Source organism: Sceloporus occidentalis, unplaced genomic scaffold, assembly GCF_023333645.1.
Source record: "Sceloporus occidentalis isolate IW3139 unplaced genomic scaffold, rSceOcc1.0.p SCAF_18, whole genome shotgun sequence".
Taxonomy (NCBI): Eukaryota; Metazoa; Chordata; class Lepidosauria; order Squamata; family Phrynosomatidae; genus Sceloporus; species Sceloporus occidentalis.
The window spans coordinates 6,266,818-6,288,743 of record NW_028316998.1 but is presented as its reverse complement, the minus strand read 5'-3'; the positions used below and the strand labels follow the sequence as shown (position 1 = coordinate 6,288,743).

The window sequence follows — 21,926 nt, the reverse complement described above, 5'->3', positions numbered from 1 at the left end:
TGAAGGCCGAAATTACTTTGCATGGAAGATTAATACACTAGTGGTTATTATTATAATAAATGTCTGTTACCATGTAACATTAATATACATGACAAATTAGAGTGGCAATTTCATATGTGTTCACAAGACCCCATGGAGATGGAAATAACATAAAAAATTTACTCCACTCCACAAGAGGACTTTATAATAGTTAGAACGTAAATGCTAATAAGAATAGCCAAAACTCAAAATGAATAGTTTACTAGTTGCAAATCCACATCAATACATCAAAGGATTAAATAGATTTGCATCTCTTTCAGCCATATTATATAACTATGTTTTGGTAGACATTAGAATACAAGTCTACTAATTGAGTTTTAGTGTTGTGTTTAATATTGAAATGGTTTAATATGACTTTAGCTAACTGAAGAAGGCTAAAATGCCCTATGTTTGATATATTTGAACAATTTCATAACTTAATTCTGGTGCAGGGTTTGATAACATAGTCTTATAGCCAAAAGTTGCAACAGAATCATGAGATGGTCCCCTATGACTCTCTAACAATATGCATATATTATTTTGTATGTTTTAATAAGAACATTTTATTTGACATATTGGCATATATTGCCAATATACATAAATTTATTTGTTTGTTTCTAGTTCTATGATATGTGCAATCTTTATTGCTATGTATATTTATATACATAGAAAATAGAGGCAACAGAAAATAGCGGCCTTATTTCATCTATTGCCACATAAAACGGTTCTGAAGTCTTCTAGATATAAATTATACCTTTACACGTGTAAGATTCAGCTGGATTGAATTTGGAATAATATTCCTGAGTACATAATCAGGATATTGCAAGCATCCGTAAGCTTTGTTATACTGCAGAACCTGCGTTATCCTTTATTGTTTCATAGGATGTGTCATTCTATTCAACATTACTATTACAAATCCCGATCGAGCCCATGATAAAAAAATACTTTTTAGTATACTGTTCTGGAAGGCTGGTTTAGATAGACTTCAACTGACACTATACCAGCAATATCTTGTATTTTTTTTTTAAAGAAGACAGTAAAACCACAGTGGGTTGGGATGCTGAAATACTTGAATGGTTAAGGCAATGGTTGAGTGGGAGGAGACAGAAGGTTAATGGCAAATATTCAGAGTAATATTGTGTAACTAGAGGGGTAATTCTTTGATCAGCATTGATACCCAAACATTTTAATATTTATATTAGCAATATTACAAAAGGTCTTACAGGTAAGGTATGTCTTTTTGCAGATAATCCAAATGTCTGCAATAGGGTAGATATTCCTGGTGGAACAAGCAAAATGTGCTTTGGATGTCAAATTCCCAAGGTAGAATATGGACTTGGAAGTGATTATTTCTGAAGACTTAAAGGTAAGCAGGCAACACCATAAATTATTGGGAAAAATAGCTGGGTGCTGGGTTGTATAGCTAGTGGCATAAGTAGCAGAAAGAGGGAGGTAGTTATCCCATTTTACAGACTCTTGGTCAGACCTCACTGAAAGGATTGATAACGGTTCTGGAGACTTAATCTTCAAAATAATATTATTATTATAATTATCTTTTATTTATATAGCGCCAACAGTTAACGCAGCGCTTAATACAATACATAAATTCAAGGGGTATGACAAGACAAGAATTGACAGACTAAGACAAACCGATACATTAGGTGGAGAGAGCCCTGCTCGCAAGCTTACAATCTTATAATATTGATATTTCTGGAGAGAGCTCAGAGGAGGTCTAGTAAAACAGTAAAAAATATAAGGGAAAACTAAGCAATCTCAATAGGTATAGCTTGGTGGAGAAGAGAGAAGATATGATAGACACTGTTAAATACTTGGTGTGACAGAATGACCTGTCATACAGGGCCGCAAGGTACTCAAAGATGGCTCCAGTCTGGCTGCCAAAAAGGCAGGAACTCCATTGTGTAAACTAATCCCATTAACAGGATAAGGGGTATTAAAGGTTGGGTTGTCTACCTGTTTATCAATGTTGATTTATGTTAATGAAGTTCTGTGGCTATATGAGTCTATGTTTTACAAGAATAAACTGTTCATTCCTGCTGTACTCAATTTAAGGTAGTTGTGTCTACTTATTGGGTACACATAGCAGGGTTCCAAAGTGTGCATGCTGGCTGGTGCTGGAAGTGATTCCGGGGACAACATCCGGAGGATACATCTGGGTGATCTCTGGGAGTGACTACAGCTCTCTTGGTGAACCCATTACACTTGAATTTAACAAAGAACTTTAGGGTAATATATTTCAAAACATGATATTTGTTAGAAAAAAAGAGGACATAATCTTAAACTTGAGGGTCAGAGGCTTAGATGTAATGTAAGGAGGTTTTCACTGTCTATAGGCAAGGTAGGCGGGGGCCTGGGAGGCAGATCTACAGTAGTGGGAAAGAGAAAGTACACTCTATTTGAATTCTGTGGTTTTACATATCAGGGCATAATAACCACCATCTGTTCCTTAGCGGGTCTAAAAATTAGGTAAATACAACATCAGATGACCAATAACAAATGAAATATTGCTTTGTGTCATGATTTATTCAATATAAATAAAGCCAAAATGGAGAATCTATGTGTGAATAGCTAAGTACAACATTATTGCTTCCATATGAATTAAAATGCTAAGTGGCAGACAGGTGCTGCTAATCAGATGCCCTTAATAAATTAATTGATCATCAGCAAGTGTGACCGCCTCTATAAAAGCCGAAGTTTTAGCAGTTTGCTGGTCTGAAGCATTCAGGCGTGTGTGCCAGGGAGGAAGGACATCAGGGATGATTTTAGAGAAGCAATTGTTGCTGCCCATTAATCTGGAGAGGGTTATAAGACAATTTCCAAACAATATAAACTGAAAGAATTAACAAATATGGTTTGTTTGGAAGGGGAAAGTCTCTTCTGTCTAAAAAGAACATGGAAGCATGGCTTAGGTTTGCAAAGTTGCATTTTAACAAACCAGAAGACTTCTGGAACAATGCCCTTTGGACGAACGAGACCAAAGTGGAGATATTTGGCCATAATGCACAGCGCCAAGTTTGGTTGAAAACCTAACACAGCATATCAGCACAAACACCTCATACCAACTGTCAAGCACGGTGTTGGAGGGGTGATGATTTGGGCTTGTTGTGCAGCCAAAGGATATGGGAACCTTGCAGTCATGGAGTCGAGCATGAACTCCTCTGTATACCAAAGTATTCTGGAGTCAAGTATGAGGTCATCCGTCTGACAGCTTATGCTTGGCTGAAAATCAGGTCTACAGGACAATGAACCCAACAAATCTACAACAGAATGGGTGAAAAATAAAAGAATCTTGGTGTTGCAATGGCCCAGTCAAAGTCCAGACCTCAACCTGATTGAAATGCTGTGGGAGGACCTTAAAAGAGATGGGCATAATCAAATGCCTGCAAATCTCAATGAACTGAAGCACCTTTGTAAAGAAGAGTGGGCCAAAATTCCTCTACAACGATGACTGATGAAGTCATACAGAAAAATACTTTAAATTATTGCTGCTAAAGGTGGTTCTACAAGCTAGTGAATTATACGGTATACTTGGTTTATCACACATGGCTTCTCCATTTTGGCTTTATTTTTGTTGAATAAATCACGACACTATGTAATATGTCATATGTTGTTCATCTGAGATTGTTTTTACCTAATTTTTAGACCTTCTAAGGAACAGATGATGGCTATTATGTCCTGATATGTAAAACAACAGAATTCAAAGAGAGTGTACTGTAATTTTGACACAACTGTACATGGGGGCACCTCCTTTGTGGTGGGTTGGACCGTCAGTCCAGTCCGTAGCATTGGAGGCACCCCATGCAGATCTGCTGTAGCAGCAGGGCTGGTTGGGGAGACCTAGGTATACAATAGGGTGACCACATCGGCTATGTCTCAGGAGACTAATTGACATAACTTCCCTGACTATTCTACTGGGCGACTAAGAAATTCCCAGTAGATTAAATAACCAGGAAGAAAAATACCTTTTGTTTGCTTTACAGTATAAGCAGTCTCTTGCCTCTCAGGCTCACAGTTCCTGTGTCTCAACTCCTCTTCACAGCTTAGACAGTGATTAAGTTTTTGAAGATCCCTAATTAGTGCTATAAGAACAACCTGGCTTTTAACTCTATCTAGTCAGGGAACACTGAAGTGCCATTCTGGGGCTAATATAGTGCTGTTCACTTACTCTACCACACTGGGTATGTATGCAAGTGTCTGCCTAGATATGTATTTGTGTGTCTGCCTGGGCATGTATGTGTGTCTGGGTATATTAGTGTGTGCCTGCCTGGCTACTTTAGTGTGTCTCTGCCTGGGTACTATTTTAGTGTGTGTGTCTGTATGTAAGTGTCTGCCTGGGAATGCTTATGCGTCTTTGCTTATGTTAACATGTGTGTGCCTGGTTGTGTTAGTTTGAGTAGCTGGGCATGTTTGTGTGAGTGTCTGGCTGTGTATGTTAATTAATGTATTTTCATGTGTGTTAGTCTTAAGTGTCTGTGTGTTGATGCTGAGAGTCTAGTTGTGTTGGTGTGTCTGCATTGTGTCATGATGTGTGTGTCTTGTTGTGTGTTAGAGTGAGTGCCCCTGCCAAGGTAAGGCTCTGGATCTGCCCCTGGCTCAGCAGTAAAGCGGCACATACTGAGATGCAGCAGTGAGACAAAGGCCTCGCGCTACCAGCACTGGACCTCAGTAAGGCGATGGGGAGAAAGGGGAGCGATAGTAAGAAAAATGAAAGATAAAGAGAAATATATAGGGGAGATATTATGAGGAGAAAGAAAGGTGAGCGATGGAGAGAATGGGGTTTAATGAAAAAGGGATGAAAGGAAGAGAATGAGAATGGGAAAAAAGTTGCAGAGAAAACAAGAAAGGATAAAGAAAATGAATAAGGGGAGAGATAATGTGAAAGGAGATAGAGGAGAGGGAAAGGAGCGATAAAGAGAAAAGGGAGCGATGAGATAAGAAAAAAGGGAGAAGTAATAAGATAGATCAAAAGAAAAGAGGGAGACATAAAAAAGAGAAAGGAGGAGAAGGTAGGGAGAAAAGAGAATGAGTAGGGGAAATAAACAGAAAGATGAGAGATAAAGCAAACGTTGAGAGATAAGGAAAAGGAGAAATAATGAAAAGCAGAGATAACAAGAAGAGAAAGGGGAGAAAGGAAGAACAATGAGAGATAAAGAGAGATGGGAGGAGCTTGGTGCTGGGGAAAGTCCTATGTGTGCAATCTGGGTGCCAGAGCCAGTCCTATGTGCGCAATCGGTACTGGGCAAGTCTTATGAGTGCAATCTGGTTGCTGGGCCAGTCCTATGGGTGCCGGGCAGTTCTGTGGATGCGATTTCGGTGCTGGGGCAAGTCCTGCAATATGTGTGATCTGGGGGCGAGGGCTGGCTTTTGGGGTGTGCGACCTGTGATCTATGCCTGCTATGAAGGTGCCATCAGCGCGGGGGGTCATGTGTATGATGCCGTCATATTACTCTGCCCCCAGGGTGGTATGCATGGGGCAGAAACAAAGGGGCGGCAAAATTATTTTTTGCCTAGGGTGACAAAAAATCCTTGCACTAGCCCTGGAAGTGTTACTTTAATAAGAGGGTGGTAGATATAAAATACTGGGGTGCGGCAATAATGCAGTAAAGCAATGTAAAGATGCATGGAATGGGCATATGGCTACCGAGTATACACATCAGGAGGAATGGGCAAACTAGAATCGGCCAAATGGTTCTTATCTGCCATCACACTCTGTGTTTCTACCTGTAAAGCCTTATCATGAGAGGTGTTGTGCAAAACTATAAATTATTTTACTTTATTTGTGAAATGCAAATTCTTATAAATGGCTAACTGTTTCTTCAATATATATATTGCTCTTTTAGGAAGGACATGAACATATGGGGTTATGTAAAGTGGCACTACTTCAAAGTGTCTTCAGTCTTTCTATGGAGGAATTAAATACGACAATGTATACTGAAAACGAGCAACACTTAATAACAAGGTCACCTCTTTGAGCCAAGCAGGTTTAGAATATTCATAAACAGCTCAATTTCTCACTAGATAATAATCTGCATTTTTTAGTACCCAAACAGTACATTACATATTAAAGGGATATTGTATACTTTCTCCAAAGACTGCATGTTTTATCTTAGTTAAAGTTATAGGGTAGAGTTATATGCAGGCTTTTTCTTTTTTTCCTAAATTAATGTTTAAATTTTGGGGAGTTGTCTTATAATCAGGGTCATCTTATGATTGAGCAAATACGGTACTACCTATCATTCACTTTGGAAAAATCACACCCACACGCTAACTTTAACCAAGAAACCAATATGACCAATCTGTAGGGCAGGTTTTACAGCCAAGTCCAAATCCAAATCATTTTTCTGAGCCTCTGCACAGCCTACAAAGCCAGTGTTATGTATGGGACACATTTTGTGCCTGTTAACATATATAAATAATCTGAAAAAATGCTATTCTTAATGCTTTTTACAATACAGATGCTGCTCTGAGCACCAATCAAAGCTTTGCTTTGAAACAGATCTAAGTTACTGCTCACAAATTCCTTGAGGGATACTGTCCTTTCACATGGAATAGTGATGAAACATCATACCAGCAAAAAACATCTAGTTCTTGAAATGTGTGCTTATTTTCAGTTTGTTTATCGACATTCTTGCATGTAAAGTGTTAATACTCATACCAATAAAAAAATCATATTTAAAAAGAAAATTAGCTAACTAAGCTAATAGTACATTTAAATTTAATTATAGTGGAATGTTATACAGATCGAACTGGCATCGATACAAAAACTTGGACAAAGCTTTAATACGGGATATGGAGTTTTACTAAAAAGATGTGTTCTGTATGACTCATTTTTATGGTTGCACACAAGGGCAAAGAAAGTAGGAATCAGCCACTGGTAATTTAAGTAACACGACTGACATTACAGAACAGTCTTCAAGGACTTCTGGTGATCCTCAATTCAGTTATTATACAACTGTATTATAATACGTTTATAGATAATAATACTGATAATAATCAGCATGATTGCCCATTCCGCACAGTGATGGCAGTTATTTTCTAAATTTGTTGTTGAGAAAATGGCAAAATGTAACAGCCCAACACTGAAATGGCTGTTTTGTTTTTCTAGCTTTCTTTCTCTTTGTGCGTTTCCATTAGGGGGGTTACCAGGTTAGTCAGGGGCAAACTGAGAGTAACCTTTTCATTTACAGAATTTGATCTCTGTGATTATGACCTTCACCTGCAGACTTTTCAAAAGTCTTTTCAGTTTGTAATCCATTTACAAAGCCACTCATTCGCTGAACTCTGGTTGACGGTATTTGGGAATTTGTATGTTTTCTTTAACGTGATCCCATGTGAATATTGATCTTTTGTTAACAAGGCCTACAGCCTTGATCAGTGAAGGCTATGTTGGTTAACTAAAAGCTCAGAAAGTCAATATTTTTTTCCCTAGCTGTGTCATATACAATCTCTTAGGCTGAATGCTCAAGAAAAGATATCACATTTCACTGGTGTAGTGTGTCGTGGGTGTTTAATTAATTTGATAAGTTTACAACAAATTCCTTTACTAGATTCATGTCTGCAAGTGAAAATATCTGCAAATTGGGTTACTACCGAAACCTTTTATATGAATTGAGAGTGTGTGAGTCTGATATACCTAGAAATTCTTTTGCATTTGGATTATTTATCTTGTCCCACCTAATATACTGTATTGGCCCGATTATAGACCACACTTTCTTGCCCCACTTTAAGTCTTTAGAGTGGTGGTGCGGCCTATAATCGGGGTTTAGCACAGGGATGTGCAATTTGTATCACCCCCGCCGCCCGGGACATGAGTCTGGGGGGCATAAAGCATTTCGGGGAGCAGAGTGGCATATCTGGGGGCAGAGTGCCATATCTAGGGGCAGAGTGGTGTATCTATAAGTAAGGTGCATTATGAATTAAGGGAGGGGACCTTAAAATGGCTATTAGTTTTCCAAATTTATGTTTGTATATAACATATGCTGATTAACTGCATAATAGATACCAAAAATGTAAAAATATATGTATTCCTCTTTATTAGGTAAAATACTGTTTTACCATTCCACTAATTTGTAATTTTGTTTAAAAATATTTTTTTCTTTAAAACAGCACTAAACTATAAGGGTGCGCCCTATAATTGCGTGCATCTTATAATCGGGCTGATACGGTATATCTCTCTGTAAATTTGAACAATATATAAAATTACCCTATGGGAGGGATAGAGTTAACTTTGTACCTCCTGCTCAATTACATGTCTAGTGGAAGGGGGGTTAAAATATGCATCTATGTTTGGATGGCATAGATGTTATATATGCCGAAGCCTCTGTCCCTTGTCTGTTTGGTTAGTTAACATGCCAAAAAGCCAGGTAGGCATGGATCAGGGCCAGTCTTAGTGGCAAGCGAGCAAGGCATCTGCCTGGTGTGCCTGGACCATGGGGCACTCACCCCATAAAATGATGTCCAGAGGTTGATCTGATATTTGACAGGGGAGCAATGGAAGCCTGCATAAAGATCTCCGCCTTAATTGACATATATGTATATAAAAGACATTGCATGTACTGTGTGACGTGCTATTTGGTCGAGTACTGGACCTGGAATGGACCCAATTCATGTGCCTGTTCCCTTCAATCCATTCATGTTCTGTGGGATCAAGGGGATAAAGAGTAAATAAAATCCATCCAAAAGTTTTCCTTTTCCCCTACCTCTTAAGGAGGAAGAAGAATAAGCAGAGAACAAGTGAAGCTTTGGAGACACTGAGAGGGTAGGGAGAGAGTGTGAGAGTTAGACAAAGTGTTACAGAGCATCTCAGAGCGTGAAAAGTAACGACAAATGGGAAAGTGACAGCAAATTTCATTTCCGAATTAAAAAAAAAAGCCCTCTAAATTTGATGCAAAGCAAAAGGGCATTAAATGAATGGACCAAAAGTGAAACAAAAAAAAAAATTGTCCAAATCGTTTAAGGTGCATGTGCACAAGTCTAGTGCCTGTTTTTATAATTTATCAAACTATGCCATAAAGTACCTAAACAAAATCAAAGACGTTAGGATATGAACATTTATCCTGCAATAGATGTATACTGTTAATGCTAAACATATTATGTAGTATCCATTGGCTGAGCATGCATTGCATAGTGGAGAAAGTAATCTCCTTTATAATATTTATAAACATATTTTTGTTCTTTCTCAAGAGATATTCTTTACAAAAAAAATATGTTTTTGTAGTACATGACTTTTATGCAGTGTATCTGTTTATGTCTATACCCTTTGCGGTTGTACAATATGTAAAGAATCAGACACGACAAGTTTTTCATTGCTTATTTTATATGCAACATCAACATGTCCCGGTGAAACAAAATGAAAGGCTGCATTCCTACAAGATACTTTTGCGATTGTCAAATTATATAGCGGGAGAAAAAATGAAGTAGTATCAAACCTCGTTTATATCATTCCACCTTTCAAATAAATATGTTAATTTTATTCATCAAAGTAGCTACTGAATTTATACGAAGTCTGGAATAGCTTTCGGTTTCATCATTGATAATGGAAACATACTATGCATCTCAATCAATGCATTTAAGCCTTTTGAAAGTAAATGGCAGGGCACACATAATATTTCCAGAGCAGAATACAAGACTAAAGTCTATTTGAAAAATATAATTACATGTATCTATGAACCAAATATATTTTTATTACATGAAGATTAAAATTTTAATTCTACAACAGCAATTCCCATACACACATATATATATATATGTAAAAATGACTTACCGATATCAGACATTTCTGGAACATTGACTATGTAAGGTCCATCGGGAAATTCAGGTGCATTGTCATTGATATCTTGTACCTTAATAATAAACTCCGACTCTGGCTCTAGGGGCTTATTTGTTCTTCTGTCAATTGCTTGCGCATGTAGAACATAATGTGTTTTTTGTTCTCGATCCAGACTTTTTGTTGCATGGATGTCTCCTGTTGTGTCATCAATAAGAAATATAGTCCCAGCTCCTTCCCCAGTTAATATGTACTTTACTGATCCATCACCCTTGTCTGAATTCGAATGTAACTGTGAGATAAAGAAGAGAAATATATGAGCATTATCTTCTACTTACTGAAATGCCTTTGGAAATAAATGCATGGATTGTGTGGCATGTGATATTTTATTTGTAAAATAAGCAGTATCTCAGAAAAATTAAAATGTCAAAAAAACTACTACTGTGAGCCATGGATGAATCATATTATGTATCTGTTTGTATTACGCATCACCATTCTTGGAAAAGTAGTTTGTTGAAGTACCCTGCCTGAATAATCATTGACCTGGAACTTCCTATTGATTGCAATAACAATATACTGTAGACATGTAGGATGAAACAGGATGGTCGTGGTCATGTTTCAGAAGTATGTTCTGCTGATCAACAATAATGTATACATTTTGAATATAACTGCTGCCAGAAGGATGGATAACATTCTGGTTAGTAGAGGATATATAGGAATTAAATATATTTTATAGTAAATACCGTATTTGCTCGATTATAAGACGAGCAAATCCTCTGAAAAATACCCCTCGTCTTATAATCGAGGTCGTCTTATAATCAGACCTCATAAAAATGTCCGCTGGGGCCAGGCTGCTTACGGGTGCTTTGGTCGCGAGCAGCGTCTCTTCTACTAGCAGCAGGAGAACAGGAAGCTAGCAGAGTGTCACATAATTCTGCCTCCCCCCTCCTTCCTCTGGGGGCGGGGCCAGAGAAGTTGCTCGCACAGCTGGGCCCCTGCAGAAGTCTTCAAATGAGAGATCTGCAGTTCAGGTAAGGGGGTGGGGGAGGGTTTTTGAGCAATGTGTGATTAATGGAATGAATGAGTATTTAAATGTTTGTGAATGAGTGTGTGTGATAGCATGGATGTGTAAGGGGGGTGGTGGTGGTAGCATGGCATAGGGATGCTGTACTCACACTCCTATCATCCCCAGGCTCCAGCATGTACTGGCTGCCTTGGCTTGATAGGAGTGTGATTGCTGTTAGCAGTTATATATATATATATATATATATATATATACCTCCAGAAATGCCTTTTAACCCCTCTGGCATATAGGGGGTTAAAAGGCATATCATGGGGCAGAGTGGCATATAGAGGGTATAAGACATTTCTGGAGGCAGAGTGGCATATAGAGGGTTAAAAGGCACATCATGGGGCAGAGTGGCAAATAGGGGGTATAAGGCATTTCTGGGGGCACAGTGGCAACCCTGGGGGCAGATGTGCATAACTGGGGGGGGCAGGTTGGCAAATAAAAGGAAATAAAAAAATATATATTTTTCTCAATCATAGCTTTTATTAAATATGAAAAAATTGTTTACATGAATGAATATTTACTAGTAAAACTTTTTTTTCCTATAGGGTAGTCTTATATTCAGGCTTTTTGTTTTTTTCCTAAATTAATATTTAGATTGGGGGGGGGGGGTCGTCTTATAATCGAGCAAATACAGTATTACTCTGTTCAGCACATTTTCTCCAATTCTAGAGTTTTTAAAATTAACAATAACAAAAAAGGAAATAGGATCAAGTTACATATACATAATTGGGCAAAACTGATTACATTTACATGTTGTTACATGTGTTAGGCTACAAAGGAATGTTTTGAGTGGGTCATGCTGGGGCATGAAAGCTAGACAACGGCTTCTACACAACACATCACAAGATACACTTTTTGTATTTATTCAGTTGTGGGGAAAGATTGTGGGATATCATTAAACAAGGAGGTTAAGCTCTACCAAAGTGCATGTTCACCTGGATTGTGTGCTTAAATTGACAAGATTTTAATTTTGGACCAGACCACCAAGCATGGAAACAACTTCCCTGCACCCCTTCCAACATAGGTTTTAACAGGATTAAAATATCACCTCATTGGTCTATATAAGTAACACATGTACATGATTCCCAGTGGTTTTCCATATACCCTCCTCTTCTCCTACCACATTTGAAGCTAGATCAAGGGAATTTTAATCTGTCTATGAATATTTATATTTGTATAATTTAGTCTGTCCGTTCTATTCGTATGAAATATGAAACTAACGAATATAACGAGACATTTTTGTATATTATTGTATATTTTTGTAATTTTCTAAAATAATAAAAAAAAAGATTTGAAGCTAGGTCAAGATCCCATTTACCTATATACTGTATGTAAGGGGTCATATTGGGGCCTGGGAGACTGCGTAGCTATAGATCTGGCAATAAATTCCTTCCAATTAAGTTTTAGCAATAAAAAAGGCAGACAGAGGTTAGCAACAAGTTTATCTGTAGGTGAAAAACTGTAACAAAATCAAGAGAAAAGTATCATTGATAGAAAATAGTGTTTTTGCAAAGGAGGTTGTTATAAGGGTATTATTTGACCATCGTGAAGCTTATCTTTTTATCTCACTAACCCCAGAGTTCAATATTACATAAATGAGCTGGTGAAATACTAGTGGAAAATTGCTTATTTCTACAAAATTAGGTCAGTATGGAAGGGTGTGTATATAATTTCTTAGTGAGCTTATCTCAAATTGCCAAGGCTGTGGGTGTGTAAAATCGGTCATGAGAAATGTGGGATTACTAGGGTCCATCAATCCTCTTTCAAAATTTCTATATCTCTTATCTATGTGGCACATGACTTTACATGAAAATGATGTATTATAATAAATCGTCATTTTAGGTAGCCCTAGATTTTATGGAACTTTTTAATATTTGAAAAAGCATTTTCATTTATCATTCAGGAAGGCATTCTCTGATCTAGTGATTTTTACTTTAATAGATCTCTTTAAATATCATGTGCATACTTTAAAGTAGTATTATATAGTTTTTTAGTATCAAACAGTACAGAAGCAAGGGTGTTGTTAGATTCATGTGAGATCAGTGGAAACTTTATTAATTTTTAGCTTGTGCATATCCTTTATACCCCCACAGATATTATATGTCCCATAAAATTGACTATACACAATGCACAAATCCCATACACTCATTAAAGACCAAATGCACACTGATTTCATATGACTCATAAATGTGTTATGCTTGTAACATGGGCATTCTCTGTTTGATGTATTCAGTTTAGTCTATCCATCATTTTTAATGTTTATGCCCTTCAGGCACCGACCTTTCTATAATTGTCAGCTACCACCATTACTGTTCCCAAGTCTTTTTCTGGGAATATAATTAAACTACGACTTGAGTTTACATAAATGATGGAAGCAATGCAAACACTTTTGATGGTTGCATTTGGAAAGCAGTTGAGAATTAGGATTTTGGGACAGACAGGTAATTTAAGTTGAAAAATGTCACGTAATGTGCATTTCCAGTAGTCGCAATATCCATCCTAACATGGATGCCCTGAGGACATTATGGGGCTTGTGGGTAAAAAGCGAAGTTAGAAAAGTAGCCTTATCATCATACCAACCAATGGAAATGCCTGAACAGCAGTAATTTGTTTTTTAACATCAGTAGTTTTTTGGGGGGGTTTGGTAATAAGACAACCCTCCATGTAATAATATTTTTACCTGGAATTAGTAATAATAATAATAATAGTCATAAAGGACCCTAAACATTGCCTTGGATTACTACTTTCAGAAAAGTACATTGTATATGTTCCTAAAACTTAGCAGAAAAATGCTAACATGTTGGATTCTATTTAAAGACTATATTCCAACAGTTACAATATAGCATTTCCAAAAATGATGTCCCAGGAAACAACCAAGTCATTAAGTAAATTTTATACCTTGTCTACAACCATAATTTTGCACAACATTTAATAGCAGGAAATAACATCTGTGAATGATTAGCTGCTTTATATCCATAAAGTTAACTTGGTTGTTCAGTTTTATAATTCAGTACTAACTGTTAGCGTCTTCATTCATATTTTATTATCCTGTTTTATTTTCCACTAAGCAATACTGATTTATTTTAGCATCATCATAGGTCAAGTTTACATGCTTTAAGTACATGCATTAGGTGTAGTCTGCTTCTGCAGTATCCTTGTAGACCAAACCAGAATATTCTTGAACTCATGAAACATTCTTCACTCGGTAGAGCTCTCGGAATATGCACAAATGTCTATCTGAATAATTCAATAGCTATTTGTCAAGGTTGTCTCATGAGCCTGCATTTTGGTGTTTATCTTCCATATTCTTAAACAAGGTATTTTGAAACTGTATGCCAGTGAATAACAATATCCAAGCTTCCTGTGAAACCGTAACAGAAATGAAATATATATTTACAATGCATATTCACTCTGGGCATCCTTGTTGGAGCACATAGATATCATTTCTGCAGGGGTGTCCACCTGTAGTTTATAAATATATTTACAAGGTAGCTGAATAATAGACAGAATAATAACAGGTATCCCAAGGTAAAACCACACATTAAGGGTTAGGAATATTTTAAAGAAATATTATTAAGAAATAAGATATTTCATATCACATTGACAATCTCAGGATGCAGAGTTCCTTTCCCCAAGACCCTCTTTAATCCCTTGATGCTCATCTTTTCCAGTAACTTGAAAAGTGTGTCTGGTGCATGTGTAAAAACACTATTATATTGCCTAAAAGACAGAATCATGTATATATATAAGCAGTGGAAAAACAATTATTCTTTTTGTAGGTGGCTTACTCAGATGTTAGCAAGTGTGTCTGGTTATGTGTGCCTGTCTGGGTCTGTGTCTGGGTACATGCGTGTGTCTTGGTTTGTGTGTCTGCTAGATTTTTGTGTGTATCTAGGTATGCAAGCATACTATTTTAGGCATGTTAGTATGTGTGTCTGGGTATGTGCATCAGTCTTGGTTTGCCTGTCTGGGTATGTATGTGTCCGTCTGGATTTGTATGTGGATATGTTTGTATGTGTGTGTGTCTGTCTGGATTGTGTGTGTGTGTCTGTCTGGATTTTGTGTGTCTGTCTGGCTACCTGTGTGTGTGTTTGTGTGTCTGTCTGGGTTTGTGTGCGTCTGTCTGGGTTTGTGTGTCATTTTGGTGAAAAAGGAGCAGCACTTCACGCTTGACATCATTTGTTTACAGTAATGGAAACCTAAACCACATATAGTGTATCAATCTAATTATATAATTACACTCAGTTCATTTGATTAGGTTTGTCTACATTTAGGTTTGGTTAAAAAGTATAATTACAGCTGACAGCTGAAGGGACATACTTGACTAATTTGTATATCTGTTAAATCATCTAGTTTTGACTTTATGTAATCTGCTTCCAAAACGTTTGAAGGTAAAATTCCTATGAGAGCTCATGTTAGATAAATAGTTTCAGAAGAGGTGAGACTGGACCAGAGAAGGAAGAGATGTGGCTAGCCATGGATGTGTAAGATTAGCTGTTAGGAGGCATAATAGGACAGGGAGTAGATAGGCCATCTAATATGCTGTATTAGTTAAGGTATACTTACAGTTGACACAATCAAACCTCTTTGTTCCTCCTTGCAGAGCTATGAAAACTAGCATATTATGGAACTTTTGATTGAAGAAGCTTAGAAGGACATATGGCAGAAATACTATAACTTTAGCTGTTCCAGTGCGCTGAAGCCACGTACACAAGAGTTATTATAAATAAGCGGGATGGAATATACATAGGAGAATGACTGAGAATGATGGGATACATGGCCTAATATGAACTAAAAAAGCTATATTTTAGCTACATCAGATACTCAGTTCAGTGAAAAAGTATATAAAAACTATTGTTTGAGTTCCACACACAGTATATTAAAACTATTGTTTGAGTTCCACACAATTAGATATCTGTAAAACAGTTTTCTGTTCAGCCTTGAACCATTGAGTGCTTGTTTCAAAAGGTTTTACAGGATGACATTTTTGCTTGCAACCACAAATGAAAATACATTATTGCAGGGTATAAACTGCAGTTGCAAGATTTAGTTAGGCAATAACCATGACACTGTGTTAAGGTGTACAACTGCAGGTAAAACATGAGCATTTAGGCTTCATGCTTCTAATTCTTTTGTATCTTCAAACTATGTGAAATTGCGGAAAGGCTTTACCCACATTAACGTAACCAGATATTAGGAATATAACTATTTATTTCAGATCTATTTAAACATCCTTTATTTTTTTTATTTACTGAACTTACACCTACACCTGTATGGTGTGGTATAAATATATCCACTCCATAAATTCAAGATTTATAATATAAAAAAATGTATCTAATTGAAGCCTTTCAATCCCTATTTAGTATTTTGGAACAATAATTCCCAGACAGCAATGGTTTTAGGTACATTCAAGTTTTATTATATAAAAATATTCAATGGATGGAAGCAGAAGGGACATGTTGACATTAAAGAAGATCAAACAAGGGGGCTACCTCTTGACTCGCAAATAGTCATTCTTCAGCACTCAGGAGAGAAAAAAAAATATTTTGGAGAAACTCTGGGGAACCATGGCTTCAAGAATTGTCCTTCCTTCTGGGCACTAATAGATTATGTCAGTCTAGGGTGTTGGGATTTTTAGTTAAAGTGACAATGTCATTAAGAGATCATTACTCAATGGCTATATCGATCCTGATTAGCTGTAAGCAATTATATATATATATATATATATATATATATATATATATATAAAGCCTTTTCTTCTTTAAAATAACAATAAATGGCATCAATATGGCTGTAAGCCAATGTAATTCAGACCTTCAACCAGGAATATACTATTTTGATGAGTTGGAGTAAACCACCTTAATATCCCCATCAGAATACTAACACTATGCAAATTTTCCATTATGTGCTAATTTAACAGGTGCAACCTTTAAGGAGAATCTACATCTAAAGCTTTTCAATGCATACTAATCTCTATGACTAAAGTCCAGTATGCACATACGTTTGAAAGCAAGAAAAAAGTGACAACCTTAAAAGTCAACACTTTAAACAACACACTAATGACATGATTTCAATTGAATTACAAATATGCCCTTGGGTCCAAAAATATGCTAACACAACTTTTCAATATTCAAATTTTACTTAGATATCAGTTGCATTTGTAATGTTCAGCTTCAGCATTCCCTTAGAGACGCACTATAATAAAATGACTATATTAGACATATTAGACACCAACCATTTAAACACAAAGCATTGCTTGGTTAGCAGGTTTAATTTAGTTATATGAAAACATGGCATATATTTTAAAGAACCATTCACCCAATTCAATGACCCATCTAGTTTTTACACTTTAGAAAAATACATATATTATTACACAGTGGTGAGTAATTCACCAGTCAAGTAATATGCTTATTGTTCAACCTCAGGTCGTGAACATCTATCTTGGATACAAATATTAGTTATAGAAATATAGACTTTTATGGCAGATAAGAACCGTTTGGCCCATCTAGTCGGCCTGCTTTTTCCTGATGCTCAAACCTCTCTCAGTCCTTTGTCTGACACATACATGACCCTGCTACTCTGCTGATGTTCCTCCAAAATTGGCAGGCCCAAAATACTCATAACATAGCTAATTTCTTACATTGAAGCAGAGTCATTGGTACTTTACTAAACACACATAGACTCCCCTAAACTTTACAGTCCATTTTTGGGTAACATTAATAAGGATTCCTGTGCTGTGGGGGATGCTAGCCTAAAAGTCTCCTCAATATCATCTGATTAGGGTCCCAGTATTCAACTGTGACCCTGTTAAAGTGCCATCTATATCCTGATGGATACCACAGTAAATCTTTTTTCCTAATTACTGTATGTGTGGACACTGCTTTTGAACTGTTTTCAAACCTAATCAGAATAAAATGCATTACTTGGGGAGAGACCTCTCTGCTGAAAAAATAAAAAAAATCTTTAGAAGTTGATCAGAAAGACTCTGGTCTCAGAGAAGTATAGAGCTGTACAACACAAAATGAAGCAGTCTGGCAAAAAGTGGAATAATTAGATTCCCTGATGATCTGCATTAGAGCCAAAGAACTGCTGAGAATGCAGTCTTGAAAAGCTCTTATTTGTTTATTTGGTTTTCATTATCTTCAAAATAAATCAGAGCTTTGAAAGACTGAGTCGCAGCAAATCTTTCACAATCCCGAGCCGCATCTTCACAGTATGAAGAAGCAAATATGATGTCTTGATGCTGAATATTTTTCAGAAAGTGTTCGCATCTAACCAATTATCTTGATGCTGTACAGTAGTTTGACCTTGTAGCCTCTTATCACTGCATGTATATTTTGATTGTATATTTTTGCTACACCTTACTAAACCTAACAAAATAAAAAAATATCAGAAGGACATTTTAAAGGTGACAATAAAGTGGTATTTTCTGTTTGCTTTACACAGCAGCTTCCATCTTGTTTTTTTTACCTCATCCTAAACTACTGGTGTCACTTGCTATATTGAGGTAATACTGGTAAAACAATCTCCCCATTTATGACTACCAGAACCAAACGGTTCTAGTCATTTATGTCCTTCATTAAAATCAGGTCAAATGTCTATTTTCTTAATTGTATTGTTACTACTGTTTTTGTTAGGACCGTAATGGAAATGGAGATATCTTTAACCACAGATTAACCACAATTTTTTCGGAAAAGTCCCTGAACATATTATAGCTGTCCCAGAAGTCAAAAATAACATTGAAAAGCCCTTCACTGCCCATGAGTCCAAAAGTATCAAAAATGCTATAGTGTATGGGAGCAGCTAGGCTTTAAAAATGTTATCTTAAACATTGGAGAGTTAATATTACCGGTACATGATAATATATTGTGTGTGTATATATATTTCTATCTATCTATCTATCTAATCTTGATTTTGGCTTCCAGTCATATTTTCCATGGTTTGGTATGTTTTCTTGTCCTTCCTAAGTGTGTAGCCAAGCATTTCCAAGATTACAGTACCTGTAGCATATACAGTATGAGTTAATTGGTCTGAGTTATGGTGATAGTATGGCTATGAGGCATCTATTGGCATTTTCTAGCATTCTATATATAGGCAAGGCGGAGAGAAGTTAGTCAGCTGGTAGAACTACAGAAAGGGTGTGATAGTTAAGAACAAGACTCGCCTACTTGGGCCCATACAAGGGCCCAGTGGCGACTATAGAAACAATATATAGGGGGGGCACATTAGATACCACAGTCAAAACTGGGGGGGGCATTAATAATTTCAGCCATTAAATCATACCACTGGAAAAAATCATATATGTGTGTGTATGTGTGTATATATATATAAATATGAAAGAGGCCGTAGTGCGGCAGTCAGGCCCCCTCCGCCGGCTTCTAATGAAATTAAAGCGGTAGGCGTGCACGCACCGCACCACCCAATGGCCATGCCTCAGCTCTTCGTCCCACGTCTTAAAAGGAGTGGGACAAAGAGCTGAGGCACGGCCATTGGGCCGATTTGAATGTTGGTCTCCGGCCCACGGACTGGCCGGGAAATATCCCACTGGCCCTGGATGGGTGAATCCAAATTCGGCAGGGGGGGGGACAACAGGGGGGGGCAAGGAATAACCGGGGGGGCAATTGCTGCGGAACTGCCCCTGTAGCGATGCCACTGCAAGGGCCTAACTCCATCTGAAACAATAGAAACTGCTAAACAAAGGCTCACAGCACTGGCCATGAGACTAAGGAGATCAACAAGAAAAGCAGAGGCCAAAAAAGATAAATGTTCTCCAAAGGACCATCCAAGGTGAACTCCCACCAGCAGCAGAAACAGTACCTAAGAAGCAGTACATAACAGTACATAACACCAACACAAAGTGGCTGCAGTTGGACAGCACCTGGCCTAGACATGGTCCACACCTACTGGCTGAAGAAACTGACAGAGGTACATCAACACCTAGCAGCACAAATGAATCTGCTAGCAACAGGCTCCCACCAGGCTGGCTAACACAAGGAAGAACAGTGCTGATCATGATCATAGTTACATATTTATATAGTTGAAAAAAGACCTAAGTCCATCAAGTTCAACCCTTCTACCTAACCTTCCTACTCTTGATCCAAAAGAAGGCAAAAAACCCCTAATTAAGCTACTTTGAATTCTGCCATCAGGGGAAAAAAATCCTTCTTGACTCCAAAAGGCAATCGGATTTCTCCTATAAAAATATCCAGATGCCTTTTGAAGGCATCTAATGTATTTGATAACACCACCTCCCTTGGCAGTGAATTCCATACCTTTATTGTCCTGTGAAGACTCCTTTCCTTTGTTGTCTATGAAATCTCCGCTCCTCCAGTCTCAGAGGGTGACCTCTTGTTCTTTGTACATTTCTGTTAATGAATAGGCCACCGAAGAGCTCTTTATATTGGCCCTGCATATATTTATATAATGTTATCATATCCCCTTTAAGACACCGTTTTTCCAGTGTTAAATTTTAACTTTTTTAGTCTCTCTTCATAACTAGTATCTCACAATCCCCTTATTAATTTTGTAGCCCTCCTTTGCACTTTTTCTAGTTCCATAATGTCCTTTTTAAGGACCGGTGCCCAGATTTGTACTGCATATTCAAGGTGAGGTCTTACCATTGACCTGTAAAGAGGCAAGATGATATTCTCCTCCTGTGAATCAATACCACTTTTTTATGCATGCCAAAACCGTATTGGCCCTTGCAGCTGCTTGCTGACATTGTGAACTGTTGTCAAGGATATTCCCCAAGGATATTCCATTTATAGTATAGGTTGCATTTTTATTATTTTTACCATAATGCATAACTTTGCATTTGTCTGTGTTAAACCTCATCTGCCACTTGCACAACTTTTTTTCAGAGGACATCTTATAGAGGTCTGACTACAGGACTAAACTCCAGACCCCCCGCTGCGCTGCAGCTGGTGAACGTCTGCGTGATCTGGGCACACAACCTCCGCTGCTGCCGTCACTTCCTCTGGGGTTTTATTATGACCGAGCGCCAGCATGACGTTCCGGTGCTCCGTCATAGAAGCCCCAGTGGAAGTGCCCTACAGAAGCAGAGGTTGTGTGCGCGCATCGCAGCAGGGGACCTGTATCCTCTAGTGGAGGCAGCCAGTGAATGTCTGTGCGATGCGCGTAGACAACCTCCGCTGCTGTCACTGGGGCTTCTATGATAGAGCACATGACCTTCCGGTTCTCATTCATAGAAGCCCCAGCGGAAACAGGCGAATAGCAGCAGAGGTTGTCTACGTGAATCGTGCAGACATTCACCGGCTGCCTCCACTAGACACCAGGGAGTCTGAAGCATGATGGAAAAGCCTTTAGGATGCACTGGTAAGTCTGTGGGGCAGAGTGGCATATAGGGGGGTATAAGGCATATTGAGGGGGCAGAGTGGCATATAGGGGGTATAAGGCATTTCAGGGGTGCAGAGAGGCATGTCAGGGAGGCAAAGTGGCATATAGGATATATAAGGGCAGAGTGGCATATAGGGGGTATAAGGCATATCTGGGAGGCAGAGCCGCATATAATGGGGTATAAGGCATATCTGGGGGGCATCTTGGCATAAGGGGTATGGGGTATAGGGTATATCTGGGGGCAGAGTGGCAAGCCTGGGGGGATATGGGCATAACTATGGGCAGATGTGTATAACTGGGGGCAGGTTGGCAAATAAACAGAAATAAAAATGAATGCATTTTTCTCATAGATTTTTAAATATGAAAAAATAGTTTACATGTAAATTAGTGTTTACTAGTAAAACATTTTTTCCCATAAGGTAGTCTTATATTCAGGCTTTTTCTTTTTTTCCTAAATATTACAAATTTGGGGGTTACGCCTTTGGAGGTGGTCTTACTATATATATATATATATATATATATATATATATATATATATATATATATATATATAGCCCAAGACTATAACATTTTTGCTCTATTACGTATTTGTTTAAACTTGTTAAAGTTTGCTTGAAGACCTTCTACCACTAGTAAAGACAAGAGTACCATGAGGTCTGGCCATTCTGCACCCTTGTATCCTTGCACATTGTGGTC

General features: G+C 37.7%; 1 protein-coding gene across 1 annotated transcript in view; it reads right to left on the bottom strand.

Annotated features, from left to right (window-relative positions):
- LOC149302557 (cadherin-18-like) overlaps positions 1–21,926 on the bottom strand; it is a 142,175-nt gene that overhangs the window by 93,451 nt on the left and 26,798 nt on the right. The window contains exon 2 of the mRNA XM_089482337.1: positions 9,800–10,094. Coding sequence (XP_089338463.1) covers positions 9,800–10,094 — 295 coding nt within the window. The remainder of the gene's footprint in view (positions 1–9,799; positions 10,095–21,926) is intronic.